This window comes from Cynoglossus semilaevis, chromosome 4 (genome assembly GCF_000523025.1).
Source record: "Cynoglossus semilaevis isolate Cse_v1.0 chromosome 4, Cse_v1.0, whole genome shotgun sequence".
Classification (NCBI taxonomy): Eukaryota; Metazoa; Chordata; class Actinopteri; order Pleuronectiformes; family Cynoglossidae; genus Cynoglossus; species Cynoglossus semilaevis.
Window position 1 is genome coordinate 12,201,095 of NC_024310.1, and position 21,167 is coordinate 12,222,261.

Below are 21,167 nucleotides of genomic sequence, written 5' to 3' on the forward strand. Positions count from 1 at the left end.
ATCACTCAAGCGCTTTAAGTGATCAAGGATTAGATGAGAAGAGCGGAACAATTTATCACGTGTATAAAGTTATGACGTGTGCCAAACACAGCATCAGAAAAGATGAGTGCAGTGTTGCCCCCTGCTGTTGAAGGAAATAGAGATATGAAAAATCGGAAAACCTTTCCTAAAATAAAATATTTATTTGAATGTTAAATCACCTCATTTTGCCAAATGAGCCCCTTATCTTTACAATGTTCTATTGATGTCTTAGAGAAATAAACAGAGTAATATACACAAAAACAAACAATCAATGTATTCTTTTTGTGCTCTTTGCACGTGCTCGCATTAAAAATATTTGGTTTACATGTATTCCCGATAAACTACACGGAGGAAAAAAACTATCAAAGTTCTTGTCGATTGTCTGTCTTATCTAAAATTGTTCATTAAAGCTGACGTTTTGGCGCACGTTGATGACGCCACGCACCTCTGTTTACCAAGGAACTCCCACTGATTTCGTTAGAGAACTAAATTTAAAACGGAATACAGACACTTGCCTACACCACACAGGTACGACGATATAATTTACTGCTTATGTACATTGTTACCACTCATTGTGCGTGAATCAGTTTAGCATTTCGCAAAATTGGACGTTGAAATAAAGCTGTGCTGAGACCATGACGGCTTAGCTGCCAAACTAGCTCATTAGCTTACCTCTGTCACGGGGCTAAATGTGCTTTTAAAATGCTCCACGTGTGAAGTCATACCTCATAAGTATTACGTTTATTTGTTTTAGGCATATGTATATTTCTTTTGGCTGTGAGATACTGGAATTATTAACAGTGGCAGGACGTTTGAACTGAACAGCTAAAGCGGTGAGCACACGAACGGTTACCGGCTAAAGCTGTCAGTTGGATGAGTGACTGTTGTGGTCTGTGTAAAACAGTCTCTGAGGAAACTGTCACACTCGGATTGAACAGCTTTGACGGAATCCTATGCATTATTTTTGTAATCGATAAGTTTCTTAACGATTTGACGATGTTTAATGCTGGGTCCATGTCTTTGGACATGTCTTTGGACATTAAGAAAATCTGTAGAGTTAACACTCTACAGGTTTTCTTAATGATTAAAATCAGGTTCTGGTTCCATTAACAGTACGTTTTGTTGGTAGCTGACCAACTATATTCAAGTTGGCATTGGTTCATTGAAACAACTTCGCAGGTTCTCAGTCCCCAGGTTGTTTATTTAAAACAGTTACGAAATAGGCAGCTGGACTGGTTTAGAGCCGCGGGTATAATGTGTTATGTAATTGAATAATTATTTTTGACGTTTTTACAGGAACTAGCAAATTTGAATAAGCAAAATAAAACGTTTAAAAATAACAGCAAGCTAGTCATTTATTCTAAAACCAGCAGAAACAACAACATAAAAGTTATAAAAAGAAAATAATGTTTAAGCTATGTTACAAAGATATAACAACAACTGTAACATATAAACATATAAAAGTGTATATCAAATTCTGCTGATTTATTTTAAAGTGCCACGCTAAGCATCTATCGTTCAGTCTTCGTAGACCAGGATTAAAAAAAAAAAAAGATACTGCAGCAGCTGGACATATCCAGACGGAGGCAGTATTGCTAATTAATTTGCACACTACTTGCTGCTTAAAGGTAAATTTGGGTAAAGCTTTGCAACACACTGTGTAAACGCAACATGTTGCAGGTAAATATTCCTCCCAATGCTTTTGGAGCATGTAGAGAACCACAGTTATCAGTTAAACAGTTGTTTTACTGATAACTGTTTTCAGTTTGTTAACTCTGGGCTCAAATAATATTTTCTGTCTTATTTCCTTCTTTAGGCTGGGATCTTGGATGAAGTGAGTGTTGAGCCCCAGTGAAATGACTGACCAGGGCAACAACAACCAGAACATCTCCTGCAACCCATTTGCTGCTCTTTTCAGCTCACTTGCTGATGCCAAACAGTTTGCATCAGACCAGAAATCCCAGCAGCCCTCTGAACCACCACGTAAGAGTAGTTGTCTAGTGACTGTCTGTGTATGTATGTCCTTAAATGTACATGCCTGTACTTCTGATGCTATAAAGTTTTTTAAATACATTTTTTAACATGGCTTTTTTAAACTGCTTAAACAAATGAAAGCAGCCACTTCTATCCAGATAGTTTCACTCTCAACCCGAGGTTCTTTTGTTACAGAAGAGGAGTCCGGAGAGAGCCAGTCAGACTCTGATAATTCGGTGTCGGACAGCGTTGACGAGAATGATGACTCTGTGGCAGAGATCAGCCGCTCCTTCAGGTCCCGTCAGGAGCTGTGTGAACAGCTCAATGTCAACCACATGATCCAGAGAATATTTCTGATCACTCTGGACAACAGTAAGTAATCATCTGGGAGAACATCAATGCAAACAATTTATCTTAGACACATATTTTTTAAGTGTCAGGATGGGATTCAAAACAGCCGTCCTCCGATAACCATCTCAATCCTCTTACTCTGTTGTCACTTTTAAAATGTCTATACTTACTTCCATTATTTGGATTAGTCACGGAAAAAGTGAAGCACCTGCTGTTACCTGTCTTTTGTTACAGCAATATACAGAAATAAAAGTTTGAGTCATTTAAAAGGCAAAAATGAGAAAAAAAGACGATGTCAAGCAAGATGTCTCCTTGACATTGTAGTCTTACTACAACTGCATCTGGTGCAGATCTTGAATATGTTTTTTTTTAAATTCCAGTAAGTACATAATGACTCACCAGCCATTAAGACAGCACAAAGACTTAACATGATGAGAAGGTCGCACTCTGAGTGTTTCTCTTCACGGATGTTAAAGCTTCAGGATGAGTCATGCTTTACTGGGAATACACACTAAAAAGTCCCTTTGGTTTTCAGAGAAAGAGACAGAGTGACATCATCATTGATGTTTGTAGACCACTGACCTATAGGTTAAAATAAATTATCTTCATTTAATTACCGTGTTGCATTAAAACATTTCCAATATTGCTTTGTTATTGTATTAACACATGTATAGAAATGAAATCCCGGGGCAAGTACCTTTAGGAAAATATTAATACATAAAAACATTTTATTTTGGGTTTTATACAAATCATATTTGTCCAACATGAGTTTATGTTTAACCAAAGGCGATCCAAGCCTCAGAGGAGATAATGGGATCCCTCCTCGCTGTGTGTACTTGGAGGAGATGGCTGCAGATCTGGATGGGCAGGACTGGTTGGATATGGACAACATTGAACAGGTCAGAGGTCACCAGCATATTTTACTAATGAATCATTTAATTTATTTGTGTTTTTTATGGAAGTCAAGAAGCTTTTAATGTGTTCATGTTTGAGACAGTTTTTATGGTTTGGTCTTTTAATTTTGCAGCAGTGTGATAAAGTTTAATTGTCATGGGTGAAGATGGTACCCTCTTGTGGCCATAGTTGACATAGGATATTTTTTTAAATAAAGGTTACTTTGGAATATTAGTCGCAGGTCTAGCAAAACTACTAAAATATTTTGACTAATGCGCTCGTCATCTGTGTAATTTTTTTTTATTATTGTGTCCATCAGGCTCTGTTTAATCGTCTGCTGCTACTGGAGCCAGGAAATCACCTCATCTATATGACATCATGTAGTGCTGTAAACCTGTCTGCTGACCGTGATGCTGGAGAGAAATGTGCCGTCCCTTACCTTTTTGATTGTTACCAGAGGGCAAAAGAAGAGGTGCAAAATGTCCTGACATCTACTCAGTCTAACTATTTTATTTAAGCTAATAGTTTGTTATTTATTAAAAAACACCCGTGTCTTTTTGTGACTTTTCTGTGAGCAGGTGAAGAAAGTACCAGAGAAGCTGCTGTCATTTGCTGTTCACTGTAAGAATCTGACTGTTTCCAACACACGGACGGTTCTGCTTACACCTGAGATCTATGTCAGCCAGAACATCTATGAGCAGCTCGTGGACCTGTTTCGAGATGGTTTCAGTGGAGCCCGTAGGTTTATCTCTAAATCCGTTTTGTCCTGACGTTGCCTTTCTTTTCTCCTCACTTTCTCATTCTTCACATTCCTATATGTCCCTCGTGTTTCAGAGCCAGAGGAGTTGGTTGAGTTTGTTGAAGAAGTCATTGCCGGAATCATCTCTGACCAGGAGGTCCGTACCTTTGAGGAGGTGATGGTCCCGGTGTTTGAAATATTTCATGGGCGCGTCAAAGACCTGGACCTGTGCCAACCTCTCCTCTATTCCTACTTAGATGTTCTCCTCTATTTCAGCCATAATAAAGACATTGCAAAGGTCAGAGGACACAGAGGTAGTATTTTTGTAAATTAAATGTACATTTTTAAAACAGCAGATAAGTTATTTCGTAATTAAAAACTAGATAATGTGCCATTTACAACTTCATAAAACAGCTCATAAATTCTTTATTAGTTGCTTGATCGGGTCACAAAATTTCAAACCATTCTCTTTTGTTGTGTTTTTTTTAGGTGTTAATGGAATACACCCAACCCAAAGACCCAGCCAATGGTCTGCAGTACCAGAAAAGCCTATTGGGGTCAGTCTTGAATATTTCATGTTTGTTAAAAACTCCAGGCATAGTGGAGGGACACGGCTACTTCCTGAACCCCTCACGCTCTAGTGCCCAGGAGACAAAGGTTCAAGAGGCCAACATTCATCAGGTTAAAAAATATATATATTTATTATATTTTGGCCTTAGTCTGTTTAACTGTCTGATTTAAATGATTGGCCTTCGTCTGTTTAACTGTCTGATTTAAATGATTCTTTCCTGTTCACCCTTGGTTACAGTTCATGGGTCAGTTTCACGACAAGCTGCACCAAATCTTGAGGAATTTGCTCCAACGCTCTGCCGAGACGCGCCACCTGCTGCTGTCATGGCTGGGCAACTGCCTGCAGGCCAACGCGGGCCGGGCGAAGATTTGGGCCAATCAGATGCCGGAGATCTTCTTTCAGATGTATGCCTCTGATGCTTTCTTTTTGAATTTGGAGGCAGCCCTGCTGAAGCTGTGTCAGCCTTTCTGTAGGCCTCGCTCACCCAAACTCCTCACCTTCAACCCTACGTACTGTGGCCTTAAAGACCTGAGTGAAGACGAGAGACGCAATCGCAGCGTGCATGCTAAAGGTGCCTTTAAATATTAGTCATTGTTGACACAATGGCTTTAGTATGATTTCTGCTGAGAGAGATCAGATTTATACATCAGTTGTATCTTCCTGTGAATGAATGATCACCCATTTATAATAACAGGTCTGGACAAAGAAACCTGTCTGATCCCTGTGCCTCCTCAACAGCCGGTGGAGTTTGCACAGTCCTACAGTCTGCTGACAGAAAACCTCGTCCTCACACAACTCACCCTGCATCTTGGCTTCCACAGGTCACACCTTCAAGATTCTTCTTCTTTAAAGAAGGCTGTCAAAATTTAATTCTGCTGGCGCAGAATGACAGCTGTTTACATTTAATGTCTCCAATAATTAGACCATCTATCTACTTATTCAGATAATATATAATCATGATTATTCATTATTATTTGTGATAAAATCAACAGCTAGCCTGTGAATAATCAGGTTAAAATGTTAAATCATTTAACAGCTGTACTTTAAAGTCACTGTAGATGTAAAATAATCTCTTCAATGTGAAATGCACTCAAATTGTTTTGACCCACTTCTGTATCCAGACTCCACGAGCAGATGGTGAAGATGAACCAGTCTCTCCACCGGCTCCAGGTGACGTGGCAGGAGGCTCAGCGGAGTAACAGCCCCATGTCGGAGCAGCTCCTGGAGCAGTTTGAGCGTCTGATGATTGTGTATCTGTCAACCAAAGCTGCCACCACGCAGCCTGCTGTGCTGCAATGTTGCCTCAACCTCCAAGCTTCTACAGCTGCTGTGCTGGTTCAGCTCGGCCTGGGGAACCAGGGGCCTGAACATGTAGCACTCAGTTTCCCCCTGCCGTCCCTGCAGAATACTGTGCTGTGCTATATTCCAGGCAGGTCCTGTTTATTTCATCTTTCAAATTTCTAAATGTTACAAACTTCTGCCTTGTTTTAACTGATTTTATGTTTAATCATTGGTTTTACAAGTAAATCCTTTAAAGCCAAATGTCTGTTGTTTTTTTTGTTGTCAGAGTTTTTTGCAGAAAACTTGGGAGACTTTTTTATATTCCTTCGAAGGTTTGCAGATGATGTTTTGGAGACTTCTGCAGAAAGTTTGGAGCAGATTCTCGATTTCATCACTGTCTTCATGGGTAACGTTGAAAGGTAAGTGGTTCCATGGAAGCTGCAACTTCTTAGTATTTAGTTGCACATCTAATGCCATCTGCCCTACACCTCCACCAGGATGAAGAATCCACATTTGCGGGCAAAGCTGGCTGAGGTCTTGGAGGCAGTGATGCCGCACATGGAGCCTGTGGCTGCCGGTGCTGCTCAGCCGATAATGTTCCAGCGAGAAAGAGTCTTTTGCTCCTACACATATGCACCGAGGCTGGCAGAGGCCCTAATCGCTGTGTTTGTCGACATTGAATTCACAGGTGAAATGTTCGATTCTCTACAAGCTATCTTTAGATTGTAGATTAAATTTTAAATAACTTTATGGGATTTAATGTTTGAAACTAAGGTCAGTGATAATGCTGAAAATAAGTATGGAAGGTAGTTTGGAAACTCAAACTCTGAATGTGTGTTTTCTGAAGAATATAAAATTCAGACAAAGCATGAATACATTAGATTATATTATCAACTTCTCTCTACCTCCAGGGGATCCTCATCAGTTCGAACAGAAGTTCAACTACAGACGGCCCATGTATCCTATCCTCAAGTACATGTGGGACAAAGACAATTATAGGGAGAGCATTAAGGTAACAGAACATGAACCCCAACACTTTAAAAGTTACATGTTGGTGTGATGTCTTTTTCTATTACTGCTTTTAAAATTAGTAACCACAAATAACAATATGTGTAAAAGTTTGCTGTATCTGTACTTATATATAGTATGTGTGTCTATATATGCATATGATATGATGATGATTTGTACGTGTTTAGGTCTAATATAAATTTACTATATATTTCTACATACATATGTATTGTATTGCTATACTTTTAGCAATACTGCTAAATGTATTGTAATGTAGAAATATCTATATATGGTCATGTGCTTCTTACCTGAGCCATTCTTCACGTTGCAGCATTTGGCCAACTATGCGTCAGAGAACCTGGAGGCCATGAACCCCCCTCTTTTCCTCAGGTTTCTTAACTTACTTATGAATGATGCCATATTTCTACTGGATGAAGCCATTCAGGTAAACTCACAACAGAATATCCTCTATGATCATGTGTAGATGTTCAATGTTAATATGAACCTATATAGCATTTTATCATCTTGGCTTTAATGTCATATTTTTCCAGTGTTGTGCGATATTAAATCCATTTATTTTATTTTATTTAATGTTTTTAAATTATTATTTTCTTTTTTGCAGTATTTGAGTAAAATTAAAATTCTGCAGTTAGAACGGGATCGAGGCGAGTGGGACAGTTTAGCCCCCGATGCTCGGAGAGAAAAAGAGTCCAGTCTGCAGATGTTTGGACAACTAGGACGCTTCCACAACATCATGTCCAATGAGACAATCGGCACGTTGGCCTTCCTTACCTCAGGTCAGTGGCAAAAATGTTTATTTATTACACATCATATTAACTTGCACTCCAGCTCAGTAGATGGCAGTAATGCATCGAAGTAGGTAAATACACAGCATGCATTGAGTTATGTTGGTGCAGAAGAAAGTTTGGTGAACGGTGATGGACAATACAGATAAGCATAGACGTTATACGACTTCACAAACTTGAAGTGCTTATTTTGTTGAATGATAAATGCAATAAAGTGGTAAATTAATTACAAAGCTTCTAATGAATTGATTAACGTCATTGCATTCATCCATTACGTACAAATGTTGATTGTTTATTTTGTCCTATTATTCTTCATCCAGAAATCAAAGGCATCTTTGTTCACCCCTTCCTGGCTGAGAGGATCATCTCCATGCTTAACTACTTTCTGCAGCATCTGGTGGGTCCAAAGATGGGGGCCCTGAAAGTCAAGGATTTCAGCGAGTTTGATTTCAAGCCCCAGCAGCTGGTTTCTGATATCTGCACCATCTACCTGAACCTGGGGTACAGTGTGAAATTCAGTTTTACTAGTTAATACACATGAGAATTGCAGTCGTTGGAAACGCTGCAGACTTCATGTCCTAATTAATCTGTGTCTTTGTTTTTTGGCAGCGATGAGGACAACTTCTGTGCCACTGTCCCTAAGGATGGACGGTCCTACTCTCCTACACTCTTTTCCCAGACTGTAAGGGTTCTGAAGAAGATCAATAAACCCGGTGACATGATTGTAGCATTTGCACTCCTTGCTGACAAAATAAAGGTATCCAGTTATTCATCCTCCAGCCATAAATATTTTTACTGTGAAACCTGAACTAATGACCAATTGTGTCTCTGTTTTAGTCTCACGCAGACCGACAGCAGCAGGAAGAGGAAACCTATGCAGATGCTCCCGATGAGTTTTTAGACCCCATCATGTCCACACTGATGCTGGATCCTGTTCTCCTTCCTTCTTCTAATGTCACGGTTGACCGGTCGACTATTGCCAGGCATCTACTCAGGTGAGGTTATTTCCTGCTCAGCTTTGAATTTTCTCAAGATGCAGAGGCTAAAATATTTTATAAAATGAAAAGAACCATATCTGAATTGAATTCTTTTAGAGTTTTGGGAGTAATGTAAAAAAAAAGTGACAATAATGTATACATTAATATTATGTTCAATAAATACAGAAGATAACTATTTTTGGATTCATGTTGTCTTCACAGTGACCAGACAGACCCCTTCAATCGCAGTCCTCTTACCATGGACCAGATCAGGCCAAATGAAGAACTTAAACAGCAAATCCTACAGTGGCTGGAAAGGCATAAGCAGCAGAGGCTGCAGCTGGGACCCAGTGGGTAACTGGGACCCCTGTGTGCACTAGACAGTGACTGCATCCTCCTCTCCTGTCCTGGACCTGACATCTCACTCATGCTCCTCTGCTTTTCTAGTTGACTCCTGCAGCGCTTCCCTCTAAGGATCTCCTTTCTGGGCTGACTAATATTGCATTCAGCTTTTCAGGCGGCCTTTGTCCTCACTGGGCTTTCTCTGTGACAGCAGTACTGACAATTTGTGGCACACATGCTGCTGGCAATGTATACATACATGCACAGTAGCTGTTTGACTCAAACATAAGTAGAGTGATCTAACCTCTGGTACCTGTTTTTTTTTTTTTCTTGTCCTAAAACTTTGTATTGCTGCTATTGTTGCTGGCTATGAGTTCCATTTCAACTGGACTGGCAGAATGCACTGTACAGCCCTGACTGACCCACAGGCCAAAGTATAGATTTTATACAACAAGTTGTACAATTTTTGAGAAGTGATATGACATGAAAGTGTTGATGTTGTTATACTTTTACCTTTATTTCACTTTCATTAATGTCATGTTATACACAGACCTTTAAACATACCATAATGTAGCACTTTTGGTTATATGTCGCCCTTCAAAGTACTGGCAACCAGTGCACACTGTCTTCAACCTAAATCTACTAGAATTGACTGCAGCTCACACCACTACCTTCAACAATACTATGTAGAAGAAAATGGATGGTTTTATCCCAAACATCTTTGTATATACATTAATTGGTAATAAAGACAACTATAATAATCTCTTGGTTTATTCTGTATTTGAGATCTTCACAGCCTTAACCCCCTAACTTGTTTGCAGTTCTAACATGAATGAAAAGTTGCGAATTTAAACACTGGCTTTTGTTGCGCCTTGGTGTCTGAGACACTTATGGTTGTTGGACATAGGGTTAAATATGAAATTCTAGAGGGCTTATTAAAGTTTGATCTCAGTCTTGTAACTTGTATTAAAAAATATAATGAATTATAGGAAACGTTTTAAATTAAGTGACACATAAATGCTTGACAAAAATCATTAATTATACTAAAGTATAACATTGACATTCTAGACCAACATTTTTATGTTTAATGTTTTAAGTTGTTGTAATTTTTTAAGCTGTGATGTATCTGAGAATGGTTCTTTCTGTTTGCTAAAAACTAAAACTGATAATTTGGCTTCCCGTTTTTGTAGTTTTGGGTTTTTTTTTAAGTCATTTACATGGGTAAAACTACTGGGACTGAAGCCTACTCCTTATCCCTGGCCAATTTTTGAAAAATTCAAAATGTTTTACTAATTTCTTGGTCAAAGTGTGTAAACTGACAGTAATGTTTGCTAAATAGACTATAAATCAGAAAATAAATAAATTTGATAAATCAGAAATTAGGAGTATCATTTTTTGACTTGCAGTTCTTGTGCACTGTGTATCTCCACAAAATCGTAAATAATTAGAATGAATCATACAAAATGCTGTTATTTGTATGAATGTGTAGTTCACTAACAAGTTATATGTGTGTTTTTGTTTTTTGTTAGCATTGGTGCTTAAAACCATAGGCCTTGCAGTGAATCACAAAAAGCGAGGTTTAAAAGTTTAATACTGTGAGATGTTTGTTTTCTGTAAAATAAGGTTGAAAATGATGAAAACCAAATTGCTTTTATGTTGCCTTTTGAACAGAAGGATTTTAATTAATTGTATCCAAATGGAATAGATGTATAGTATATGAATGTGTCTGTTGGCATGTCTTCATACTTTGTCGATTAAATTATAACAACGTTTTGTTTGAAATGTGATCACAACATGTTTATGGGTGTACAGTATGATTAAGAAATAAAACTAATGTGTGTTATAAACAACTGATTTTTGAAGAAAAAAAAATACATGTTTCTTCCTCTTGTAAAATGGGTGACTACCAAAGTCTTGTTCACAAACAATATACAGTATGTAGTAAATAATAACAGCTTTATGTTTGACCACAATAGTGCATATCATCATGGCCAGTGACAGAACTGGACTGAGTTACATGATAAACTTACTTACTATAGCTTTAAGAAATAATAATAATTTTAAAAAAGCACTTGGGAAATAAAAAAGTAAATATATGGTGGTCCAACATGGAAGCCATCATGGAGATGTTGATTTCTGGTTACTTTATGCTCTTAAATGCATCAATTAGATAAATAGAACATTAATTCTGGTAATAAATATGATTTAATATTAGAAAACACTTGCACAAGTAAGCTCTCTTACAAACAATTTTGCGAAAAAAAAAATCCACTATTCTAAATACGAGGTATATTATTGGTGCCTATGAGACAAAAGCGTGTTAGTATTTTATATCAAAAGATAATTCCTATGCTTTTAAATATTAAAAAAGCAGCATAAGTCGCTAACGGTTTTCTCGTAATTCAAGTGCGAATCATGTTTCCCGGGCAAAGCCCCTGAACCTGATTTGGATTCATCCATGCAGGGCTTGAATGGGGGCCGCTCACAAAATGCATTGTCGGGGGTTTCGTCGGGTACGCCCCGCAACATGCATAACGAAGTGTCGGCCAGTGAGAGCGGAGCGTTGTGGTGGAGCTTGTTTATGTGGAGTGCTGGGTTAGGGTTCCGCCCACCGAGGTATCTGTGAGCGCAGGGCAGACGGAGACAGGCAGAGAGTGTAAAATGGCGCACAGCTGTCGGTGGCGGTTCCCCGCTCGGCCCGGAGGGAGCAGCAACTCCGGTACCGGGAGGAGAGCGAGCCGAATCAGGGTTACTGCCTCTCTGCGGAGTATCTCTGGAGCCCAGTCCAACGCTGCTGGGCTTGGACCCGGGTTTGATGCTGCACTACAAGTCTCTTCGGTGATCGGGAGTAACCTGCAGAAATTTCGGGATGTTTTAGGGGAATCAAGCGACTCAAGCAGCGGTGAGGTAAGCACAAGACTGGACTGGAGCAGGGGGTAGAGCATCGTTAGCGCCGGCTGTAGCGCTGCAGGGCTAGGTTTAGCTCAAGGTGTTTTTCTCACCGTCCCGGATGGAGAGCTAACGGTTAGGTTAGGTTTGACCATCCTCTCCTCTCAGTGGAGCTGCGAACAAACTTGCCATTGCCAGTTCAATCAGTCAACTTTGGGTTTCTGTTGGGCTTTATAAACTCTCCTTTTACTTCATAAAACATTACAACTGCAATTAAATTCGCCACGAACAGCAGGTGATTGTCGGATGTTTGATCTTCTGACAGAAAGTTTCCCCCTTCAGTGTAAGGACATGCTACATCCATCCACTCAGTTCGGGACACTGATGCTAATGTTGGACGGCTAACAGGACCAAAACATTGTTATGTTTTAAAAAGATAACACACATACACACAGCATTAAACACCTATCACAAACCCTATTACATTCATCTGCTAGTCGTTACACCGTAATTAAGCTGCTCTTAGTGGTTTACTTGTTAGCTCTCTGACATTAGCTTTGATGTGAAGTCCTCAGATTTATTTAATATCCAAGCTAAAGTGAAAGTTACTCTCAAAATAATGTTACATGTTGTTTTATCGGTGTCCGTACGCCTGCGGTCATTATAATTGTGTTCGCTGGCAGTGTAAGTAACCCAGGGATTTTGTATGTAGCTTGTAAGGTATATGAAAACAAGACATGTCAACTTGAAGGAGGCGAGAGAACACAACTGAGGTTTGTAAGTAGAAAATGTTACACTTAGCGCCCCTTTCTCCAAGAATATGCTTCTGTGGTCCTCCTTTTATTCATACCCTTTAACTTTGCGTTTCTTACTGGGGCTAAAAGTCATATTATTAACACTATAAGCTCTAGTGGCTGATTCTGCTTTCAATGAGATGTCATCACTACAGCTTAGGCTTGGCTAACAGAGCTACAGGCTAACTGTCTACAGCTAAAACTACACCATTATCCACCTCGACCTGCGCGCTGTTGGAAGTTACTGTGGAACCCGTGAGGCTGCTGTGTTTACTTCCCCAATAGATGACATAGAGTCAGGTTAAAAGTGAAATATACCACAAGTTGGCTCTGCTCAACACTGAAAAAGTAATTGATGTCGGTCGCAGTTGAAGTGGTTAAGCTAGGACAGCTACCATGCTACGCATTACGCCACGCTAGCCACTGGGGCTGTTGCTGATGCATAGGAAAATGGGAGGTGGACATGTTTTCCCCCTCCACACAGCCACTACGTAGCTAGTACAGAAATAATATTGGGTTTTTAACACTCGTAGTTGACGTCTGGTCCACAGCTACACATCCAGAATCAAAGTCATGAACGTTTACGTGCCACCGGGGATAAATCGACGAGCTTTTGTGTTTGGATTTGTTGGGTTTTCACATAGAAACGAGTAGTGTGTGACAGTGCGCATGCAGGGCTGGCTACAATAACAACGAGCCCCTTCTTGACGGAGCGTGTGATGTGGGGGTGTGTTCGCCTTAGCGAACTACCATCTTCCTTCTCCATGATGAGCAGCATGCGTTCAATGCAGTGGGAGTAGACAGTGTGGAGATGTTTACCTGCAGCTTTTCCTCCAAGCATGGCCATATTTGCACACATGTACTATGTTACAGATCACTATCTTAGTGACATGGAAGTAGATATTATTAGCAAAAAAAAAAGTTTACATAAGGGGAAAGAATAGTTCGATTAGTTGGCTTGATAAGATAATATTTTATGCAGTAATAGCAAAAAGAAAAAAAAATCTGAACTTCAAACTGGTAATGGATGATTATGAAGAGTTCACACTTTCTGTTTCGAACATTTGCTTGCGATTTTGGCATGTGTTAATTATTTGAAACAGGAACATTATAGTTTCCTATTAGCAAGCTTTCTGCTCATATATAATATATATGTAATATATATATGTGTGTGTGTGATGTAATGGTTATAGCCTTGAACTTATTAAGGGTGGTCATTGGTCACTGGCTCACTGTCTCTACAGCAAGAAAATCACTAGCATCAAGGAAGTGATTTTCCTAGTGCTATCTAATTGTCCTTTGTTGGTAGTTCCAGTGGTCTTTCCTAATTATGGACTGTGTTTTACTCTAACTGACCCTAGGTGTGAATATGAGTGTGAATTGTTGTTTGCATACAGAGTCAGGAGAACACCCCTTAGTGTTCCATGTGGGATCACCATATCTGTACTTTAGTCCACAGTGGAAAAGTTAAATAACCTACCTGTTTTATTGGTTTGTCTAGGCAAATACTTGTTTTTATAGATGCTTGAATGGAAATGTTGACGAATATTTAACCACAATCCTGCAATGCGTTCCTTAAAAAAAAGCATCTTCAAGAACAAGGGCACCACAAGAATTTACCTGTAACTTTTGTAAACCGTAAATGGCTGTTGGAGCATTTATGACATATAACTTTTTTTTTTTCATTTTTATGGCTCTTATCAGTTCTTCCTTCTCACACTTACATCCCCGCTAAATTCAAACGACTCTAACAGATGAAGTCTGTTAATTATTTGACTTTCTCTCATTTTCTCAGTAATGCAAAAAGTCGAATCAGTTTGAAATATCTCCACATTTGCTACCATGGATAATGAGAGAGTGATTGACCTGTGCGGTGTCAGCAACTTGTTTTATTTTGCTTTTTTTTTTTTGCTTTCAAAAGTTAGAAGCATAATATCACCTGTGTTTATGTGAGCCCAGATGATGTTGCCATGTGATCCTAGAGTTGTAAACAAAGCAATGTTGTTGCTATATTTCTCTATGTATGTATGTTAAACGTCATATGAGAAGGGAAAACGCACTGACTTAGTTTGGTCACAATTTTGCAAACCAAAGTAAAGTGTATCTTGATGATGTGGTATTTAAAGATAGGTTTTAATGTTAACATTACATTTATATGACTAGACTTTTCTAGCTTTTTACTTTTGTGTGTTGCAGTGAAGAACACTGTGGAACAAGAAAGAATTGTAATTTTTGTAATTTTATTGTAGTTTCTATCACTACAGTCACAGCTGGCTTTGCAAAACAGGAATAGGTTTTTCTGCGCAGAAGTTGAACTGTTGTTATGCTTGGACATTAATGTGTGGGAAATCGATTTATGGTCAGATCATGAATCTGTTTATGTCCTGACCTTGTACAAAATACATAGAATTCTTGTTTTTGTTATTATAATGGCTATGGCTATAGTCAGTAGATATTGCAGTTGTCTTGTGTTGTAGAATCCCAACTTGGTAGATCCTGGCAGCCTTGCTGTTATTGAGTAGGTGGTAAAACCTGTAGTGTAGAGTGCTTTGATTTGTCCACTTGGCACTAGGAAGGTGCTATGCAAGTATACAGCCCGTCTACCTTTTGTTCCTTGTGTTATGGTGATACCAAGTTGCTGGTGTCTTTGCTGTACAGGCTATGGAGTTTGCAAACAACATTATTGTTGCAGACCAATTAATCTTTTATTCACTGTGTTCGGCCAACTTATATTTAGACCTTATGTTTTTCAATATACAGACTTAAGACTTTAAAACTTTTGGTGAAAGCACCTTTCTGTCTGAACAGAACCTCATAGTGATAAATTAACATTTTGTAGTTTTGCATTAATTTTTATATATGTAAACAATTACACAGTGAGATTGATGTAATAGAACATTGTACATTGAGCTCTTACTGTATATCATCATCAGTGCAACTAACAGTCACAACTTGCTTTTATTGTTATAGTTGCTGTTATGTATAGTATATATGGTATATTGCTGAATGTGTCCTTTCCATCTTCTTCTAACTCAAGCAATGTATACAAGACTAACACATTTGTGGTGACAGATTGGACCATTATACTGTATTTGTTGGAACCCAAATAGTATAAAAGATGTGGAAACAGCATGGTGATTTCATTGAGAATTTGTTCCAGTGGCTGTCTGTCCAGACTGGGGAGGATTGTTCAGTCTTGCTGCAGCCTGCTGAGCTTACCGGCTGAACCTGAACAGAGGGACAGTCTGACACTTGCCCTCCCCACCCCCTAACCCCCAAGTCCTCCCACTTTTTTTTCTATCCAAGCAGAAGAACCCAAATCCACTTCAAAAACACAACACTGTCTGAGAGGCAGAGCAACTTTTCTTCTGACAGCTGCCACTGGAATGGATTACTAAGCCTATTGGGGGTGGCTCAAAAGGCTGCTTCTTGGCTGTTGCCCCACTAATAAAGGCATTTCTTAGCTCTCTCTCTGTGTGTGTGTATGTCTGTGTGTCAGTGTGTAGAGGGGAAATTATTTTCTTGATCTGCCCTAATTGCTGTGTCCTTTTTGGTAACTGGGTGAAGTTTGTCTTGACTTTATCTGTGTGTGACCTTATCACCTTCACAACTTCTAATTGGATTTTGCATCATCTTCCTGTGTTTTTTCTTCATTACACGTTTTCTCCACCACATCTACTCTACACACAGATTATGACCAGTACTCATGGCTAACAAAAGTGCAGCTTTATAGATGTATCAACCTTGAAGTCTATTTGCCCCACTCGGTTGAGTGAAATGGTGTGTTTGAGCGGAAAAGGGTTTCAGTCCAGCAGGTGTTTGGCCTATTTAAATCCAAGACAAGCCCCCCTTCACATGCTTACCCATCTCAGAGACAGCGTGTGGACCAGAGCAGGAAGCTTTGTGTCTGCTTTTATTCTGGCTTTTACAAAGAGCACAAGTAGGGATATCAAAGGGTGTGTGGCAGGACCCCTCCTCCCAACGGGACAACGCTGGGAGCAGAATTAGTCACAGGCCCTCCCATCTATAGCTTTATACTGCTACAGCAGGCGGGCAAGGGGCTTTTACTTCTGCTTTTGGGGTTGCCTGATTGGGAGAAAGGAGGCAATTGTGTCGTCTTTCTCACTCTTTGTGTATTTGTGTGTGTGTGTAGCACTGGAGTTTGTGCATGGGTGTGTTGCAGGGGTGTTCCCCAGACTTTATGTCCCATACTGCACTCAAGTAGAAGACGTGCCTTCTTTGTCTTTATTTTGATTAGATAATCAGTACATGCTGCTTGCTTTGGTGGACAGAAGGGAGTGTGTGACAGTGAGCTGTTTACAAATCGGTTGTTATTGTTTAAATGCATACATTTTGAAGTAGATGTCCCACCCTTCACACTGAGTCTGTGTGTTCTGTTCTTCATTCCAAAAAGTAGGGATGCACAAATACCAGCATCAGTGTTGGGCCTGATACATCATTCAAATACTCATGCCCATTCATTTATGTAGGTCAACAATGTCAGCAGGTTGGGGGTATTTTAACAGACAGCAGTGTGACAATAGCTACACTTACTGTAACATTTGTTTTGTTATGATGCGAGCAACTTGAAGATGCATGGATAAATGAGGCAGTTTCACCTCAGCAAATCACCTTTTATTATTTTGACTAATACATAAAGTTTTTTTTTCCATTTTGGCTTAGAAATGCTGTCTGTTTATGAGAAAAGCTTTGTAAGCATTTTCCTGCCAGGTGTCCTCACTGTGGTTGACTCTCATACTGTATTTCACTGTTTACCACAGAGTTCACAAATGAAAATGCTTGCACGCCTATTGGTTTGTAAAAAAAATTGTATTCTGACAATTCCAGCATAAACTTTTTAACTGACAATGTGATTGCCCTCGGTCATTTACTAATTGGTTCTTAATTGGCAAAATGTTGGTCATATTAGAGGACAGGTTGCTTGTACATTTCAGTGAACATAAAACTCATTTACGCCTGCATTTGCTGCCACGGCATTTCAGAGTTGACCATACCCCCAACCTTTAGAACTGTGTGAAGACCCCAGATTTTCCCTGAAGATACGAAGCACATCGGGGGAAACCTAGAAAACCCACACTGAAACACACCATCTGTCCAAAGTGTGACACAAACTCCTGAGCTGCTTCTTCTTGCTGTGAGGCCACAGGGCTCACCACCTTGCCACTGTGGGGTCTATAGGAATAAATTAGAGATAATATGTGTCAGGGATAACACGTAAGGAAGGACAAGAACTTTTCCTGCATTGAAAAGTACTGTCAACCCTTGTTGTTGTACTGCCCTGGTACGTCCACTGCCACTGAAAGCTGTGGAATCACGCACATTAAATCAACATTTTATTGTGCCTGTTTGTGGGTACACTGTGGCAGGAATATAACACAGAGTAATCTCTGTGAGATGGGCAATGGTCATCTTCTAATGTTGGAGTTAAGGCAGAAGAACCAAAGACACTTCTTGTTAAGTGTTTGTTTTTGTTTGGGGTTTTGGTGGGCAAATGTGCAAACATTTGCACCATGTGGTTGCACACTTGACATGACAAATGTTCACCTTTTGCTTGGGGCTCCCAGAGGTCACCACTGCTAGTCCCACGGTGTGATTTATGTGTTATAGGAAGTGTTGGACAGAGGCTGGGATGTTGGATTTATATTTTCAGTTTCTTTTTAATTACTTATATTTTTCCCAAATAGGTAATGTTTGTTGTTGGCACATTTCTTTAAATTCCTCTGATGTGTCATCATGGAGCTATTTCAGTGTATGAGCTCATCGCCACTTCATTTTCCAGGAAAGCAGGATGCATCATGTCTGCACAGTAAATCAAAGACATAGGCTTCATTGATTCTGTCAAGACAATGTTCTTTAACATCGCTATCGAGAGTCGTGAAGACTCATAACTTCTTTAAAAGCAGTAGTGACTATCAAGGTCTTGAATTGACAACACAAGCATTTACTCAACACCTTTCCTGTCAGCCGCAGACAATATTCATCCTGGTGTTGCCTTCAGTTTGATGAATGTACTTCAATTAACTATAATTGTCTGTTAGATACAACAATTGTCAATTATTGTCAAAGTTAATAGACAATCATTGGCTGTAATGACAGCCCGAGAAGGTGCTTAATGTTTCTAATAAAAGCCTTAAAATTATTGAAGAAAAGACAGTTGATATAATTATATGATGACTTCCTTTCATGAGACAGGGTTTAAGTCCTGCACACACTTTGAGAGTGTGTTTCACTGTGCATCAGACCAACTTCATATTCATTTCTCGTGTCAGGGACAGTCCCTTCCACCCCATAAGAAAACGACACTGCTGTTTCATTCTCTTGAAACGGTTTCCTTTCAGTGTTTCGTGGCTCTCAGATTCAATCATTTTTGCATTGATCATTGCAATGAAATGTCAGAGCAGTTCAAAGGGAGAGTCCTCAAGATTTTGTTGAGAACAATATAGTTTCGGAGTATTTGTGTAGGTTTCTCTTTTCTAAAGACATCAGTAAGAGATTAAAACCAATTCTGATTCGTCTGTAGCCCAGCTATAAGAATTGGCCTGCGGGCCAACACACTTTTTGGACAACATTCTAGACAAAATTTTTCACCCCAGCTCTCTACATAGTTAAGCTAAGCCCAGCCTCTGATGCGACTGAAAAGATTTTTTGCATCATGCAGAACAATTTCAGATTACTTTGAAGTGAAGTTTTTGTTACATACTGTAACATACTGTAACAAAATGTAGAAAAAACTTTTGGTAATGTTATTGATCTTTTAATTAAGTTGCAGGTTTTAATGATGGCAAGTCTCAATCTTTTAAGTCTCAGAAATGACCTCATGCATCACCTTAATCTGTCTATTTTAATTTTTGTTTTATAGAAGCTGATGTTCATCTGGACTAAAATCTAATGATGGACAAAACTGTGTAAAAAAAATTAAATGAATGTAACTCTATAAATGTTAGTTTTAAACTTTTTATACAAATAAAGACTAGTGTTTGATTGTAACGCTTCTGTTGTAAAAACTCGATGAAAAAGCTGAAAATTCTTCTTCTTCTACCTTCTTCCATATAAAAAATTTGAAATTACTATCAGTTAACAGTTGTTCCAAATATGTTCTCTGCATTTTACACATTCCAGGGAGCATTGGATGCTTTCAGGAGCCCACTACCCAAATCATGTTTTGTTTTTTTTAAAGAAAAGCCAAAACCAGCCTCATTCTTCCTCTGGTAAGGAGAAGAAACAACATTCTGGTTTGTTTTCAACAATATTTATATCCCTGGTATGTTTAAAAGGCAGAACAAGAACCTTTCCCTGCCGCTCCACTTTAATGTTTATTTACTCCTTCATGTTGCCTGCCCTGTGACTGAGCTCCTGCGGAGCCCTGTTTTCACACTCTGCTGCTTGATGCTCAGAAGTCAGTGGGTGGGAAGCAAGTAACTGCTCAATAAGTGAGTTATTGAATATGTGTTTGGAAAACACGATACAGAGAAAATGGTAGAGGGGGCGGGGATGTCTTGTTGAATCCTTGATAAAACCCTAAAAACCCCATTCATCATTGGCTCCCAGGAGACGTCTGCACTCCCTGTGTTGTAAATGTTACGTGCGGTCAAGATGCTGCATCCTCGCCCCTTTATTCTCCCTTCCTCTCCCCACTCCCACAGCCCTCCTCCTGTCATTGCTCTGCCATGCCTTTGCTCCCCTCCCCCTACACTCCTGCACTCTTGTTTACATCTCCGAGCCCTTTCTTTTCTCTCCCCCTAATGTTTGTCAGTGTGTGAGGTGTTTGTGTGGCTGACAGCACCCCAAGGAGCATGTGCACATGTCAGAATGTGCATGTGCACTATGAACATGCGCACTCGACATCATGCACTTGCCTCCACCAAGCCCGTCTGTGATGTCATTGACTACTACTCGCAATATCACAGTAATCAGAGTGGTCTAGTGGTACTCCGCCCCCCTCAGCTCTGCAACAACACCAAGCAAGTGCAGCAGCTTAGCAGCTTGCTCAGAGAGGAGAGAATTCTATTATTACTGTGAGTTTGAAAATGGAAAGATGTAGTGGAGGAAAATGAAGCTGTAGAGCACTTTGAAGCATAAAAGAGTCTTACATTGCCATTCCTCACCAGTATTAATAGCATTATTGACTGACTGATGAATTGTATATCTGAACTATAAACAATCCTGGGTTTTAGAGAAAGAGGTAAATGTTGTAATTGTTGTTTTTTGTCATTGTAATTCTCTGCTTTTGGAAATCAGCATTTATGTACATGTGTATACACAATATTTCTTGGTTAGCAGCTGCTTCACAAACTGGGCCAACAAGACCTCAACTACATCCTTGCATGCTGCTATAAATAAACACGATGAAATGACATACTCACCTCCACTCTTAAACGCACAATGAATGTACAGTACGTAGTAGTAGCACATGTAGGAGCCTGTAGATCCAGAAGATACATCCCCCCAGTGAATGTGAGCTCAAGCTCAAGTGGATGCTCCACAGAGACACTTATTTAT

General features: G+C 39.5%; 2 protein-coding genes across 3 annotated transcripts in view; both read left to right on the top strand.

The window, feature by feature from the left end:
* The first annotated feature begins 428 nt into the window (after positions 1-428).
* ube4a (ubiquitination factor E4A (UFD2 homolog, yeast)) lies at positions 429-10,814 on the top strand. Of its 2 annotated transcripts, XM_025055349.1 has the most exons (21): positions 429-549; positions 1,838-2,004; positions 2,191-2,367; positions 3,133-3,245; positions 3,560-3,712; positions 3,819-3,978; positions 4,075-4,154; positions 4,237-4,293; positions 4,469-4,660; positions 4,788-5,121; positions 5,245-5,371; positions 5,672-5,979; positions 6,118-6,250; positions 6,329-6,519; positions 6,743-6,843; positions 7,171-7,284; positions 7,462-7,636; positions 7,966-8,146; positions 8,255-8,402; positions 8,483-8,640; positions 8,845-8,980. In XM_025055349.1, the coding sequence occupies exons 2-21, from the start codon at positions 1,878-1,880 to the stop codon at positions 8,978-8,980; spliced, it is 3,165 nt and encodes a 1,054-aa protein (XP_024911117.1). In that variant the 5' UTR covers positions 429-549; positions 1,838-1,877. The 2 variants fall into 2 exon arrangements, with proteins under 2 accessions (XP_024911117.1, XP_008307457.1); XM_008309235.3 differs by having other exon boundaries at positions 4,075-4,277; positions 8,845-10,814.
* Positions 10,815-11,356: 542 nt separating this feature from the next.
* Positions 11,357-21,167, top strand: part of kmt2a (lysine (K)-specific methyltransferase 2A) — a 31,741-nt gene continuing 21,930 nt past the window's right edge. The window contains exon 1 of the mRNA XM_025055229.1: positions 11,357-11,871. Coding sequence (XP_024910997.1) covers positions 11,626-11,871 — 246 coding nt within the window. The 5' untranslated portion in view covers positions 11,357-11,625. The remainder of the gene's footprint in view (positions 11,872-21,167) is intronic.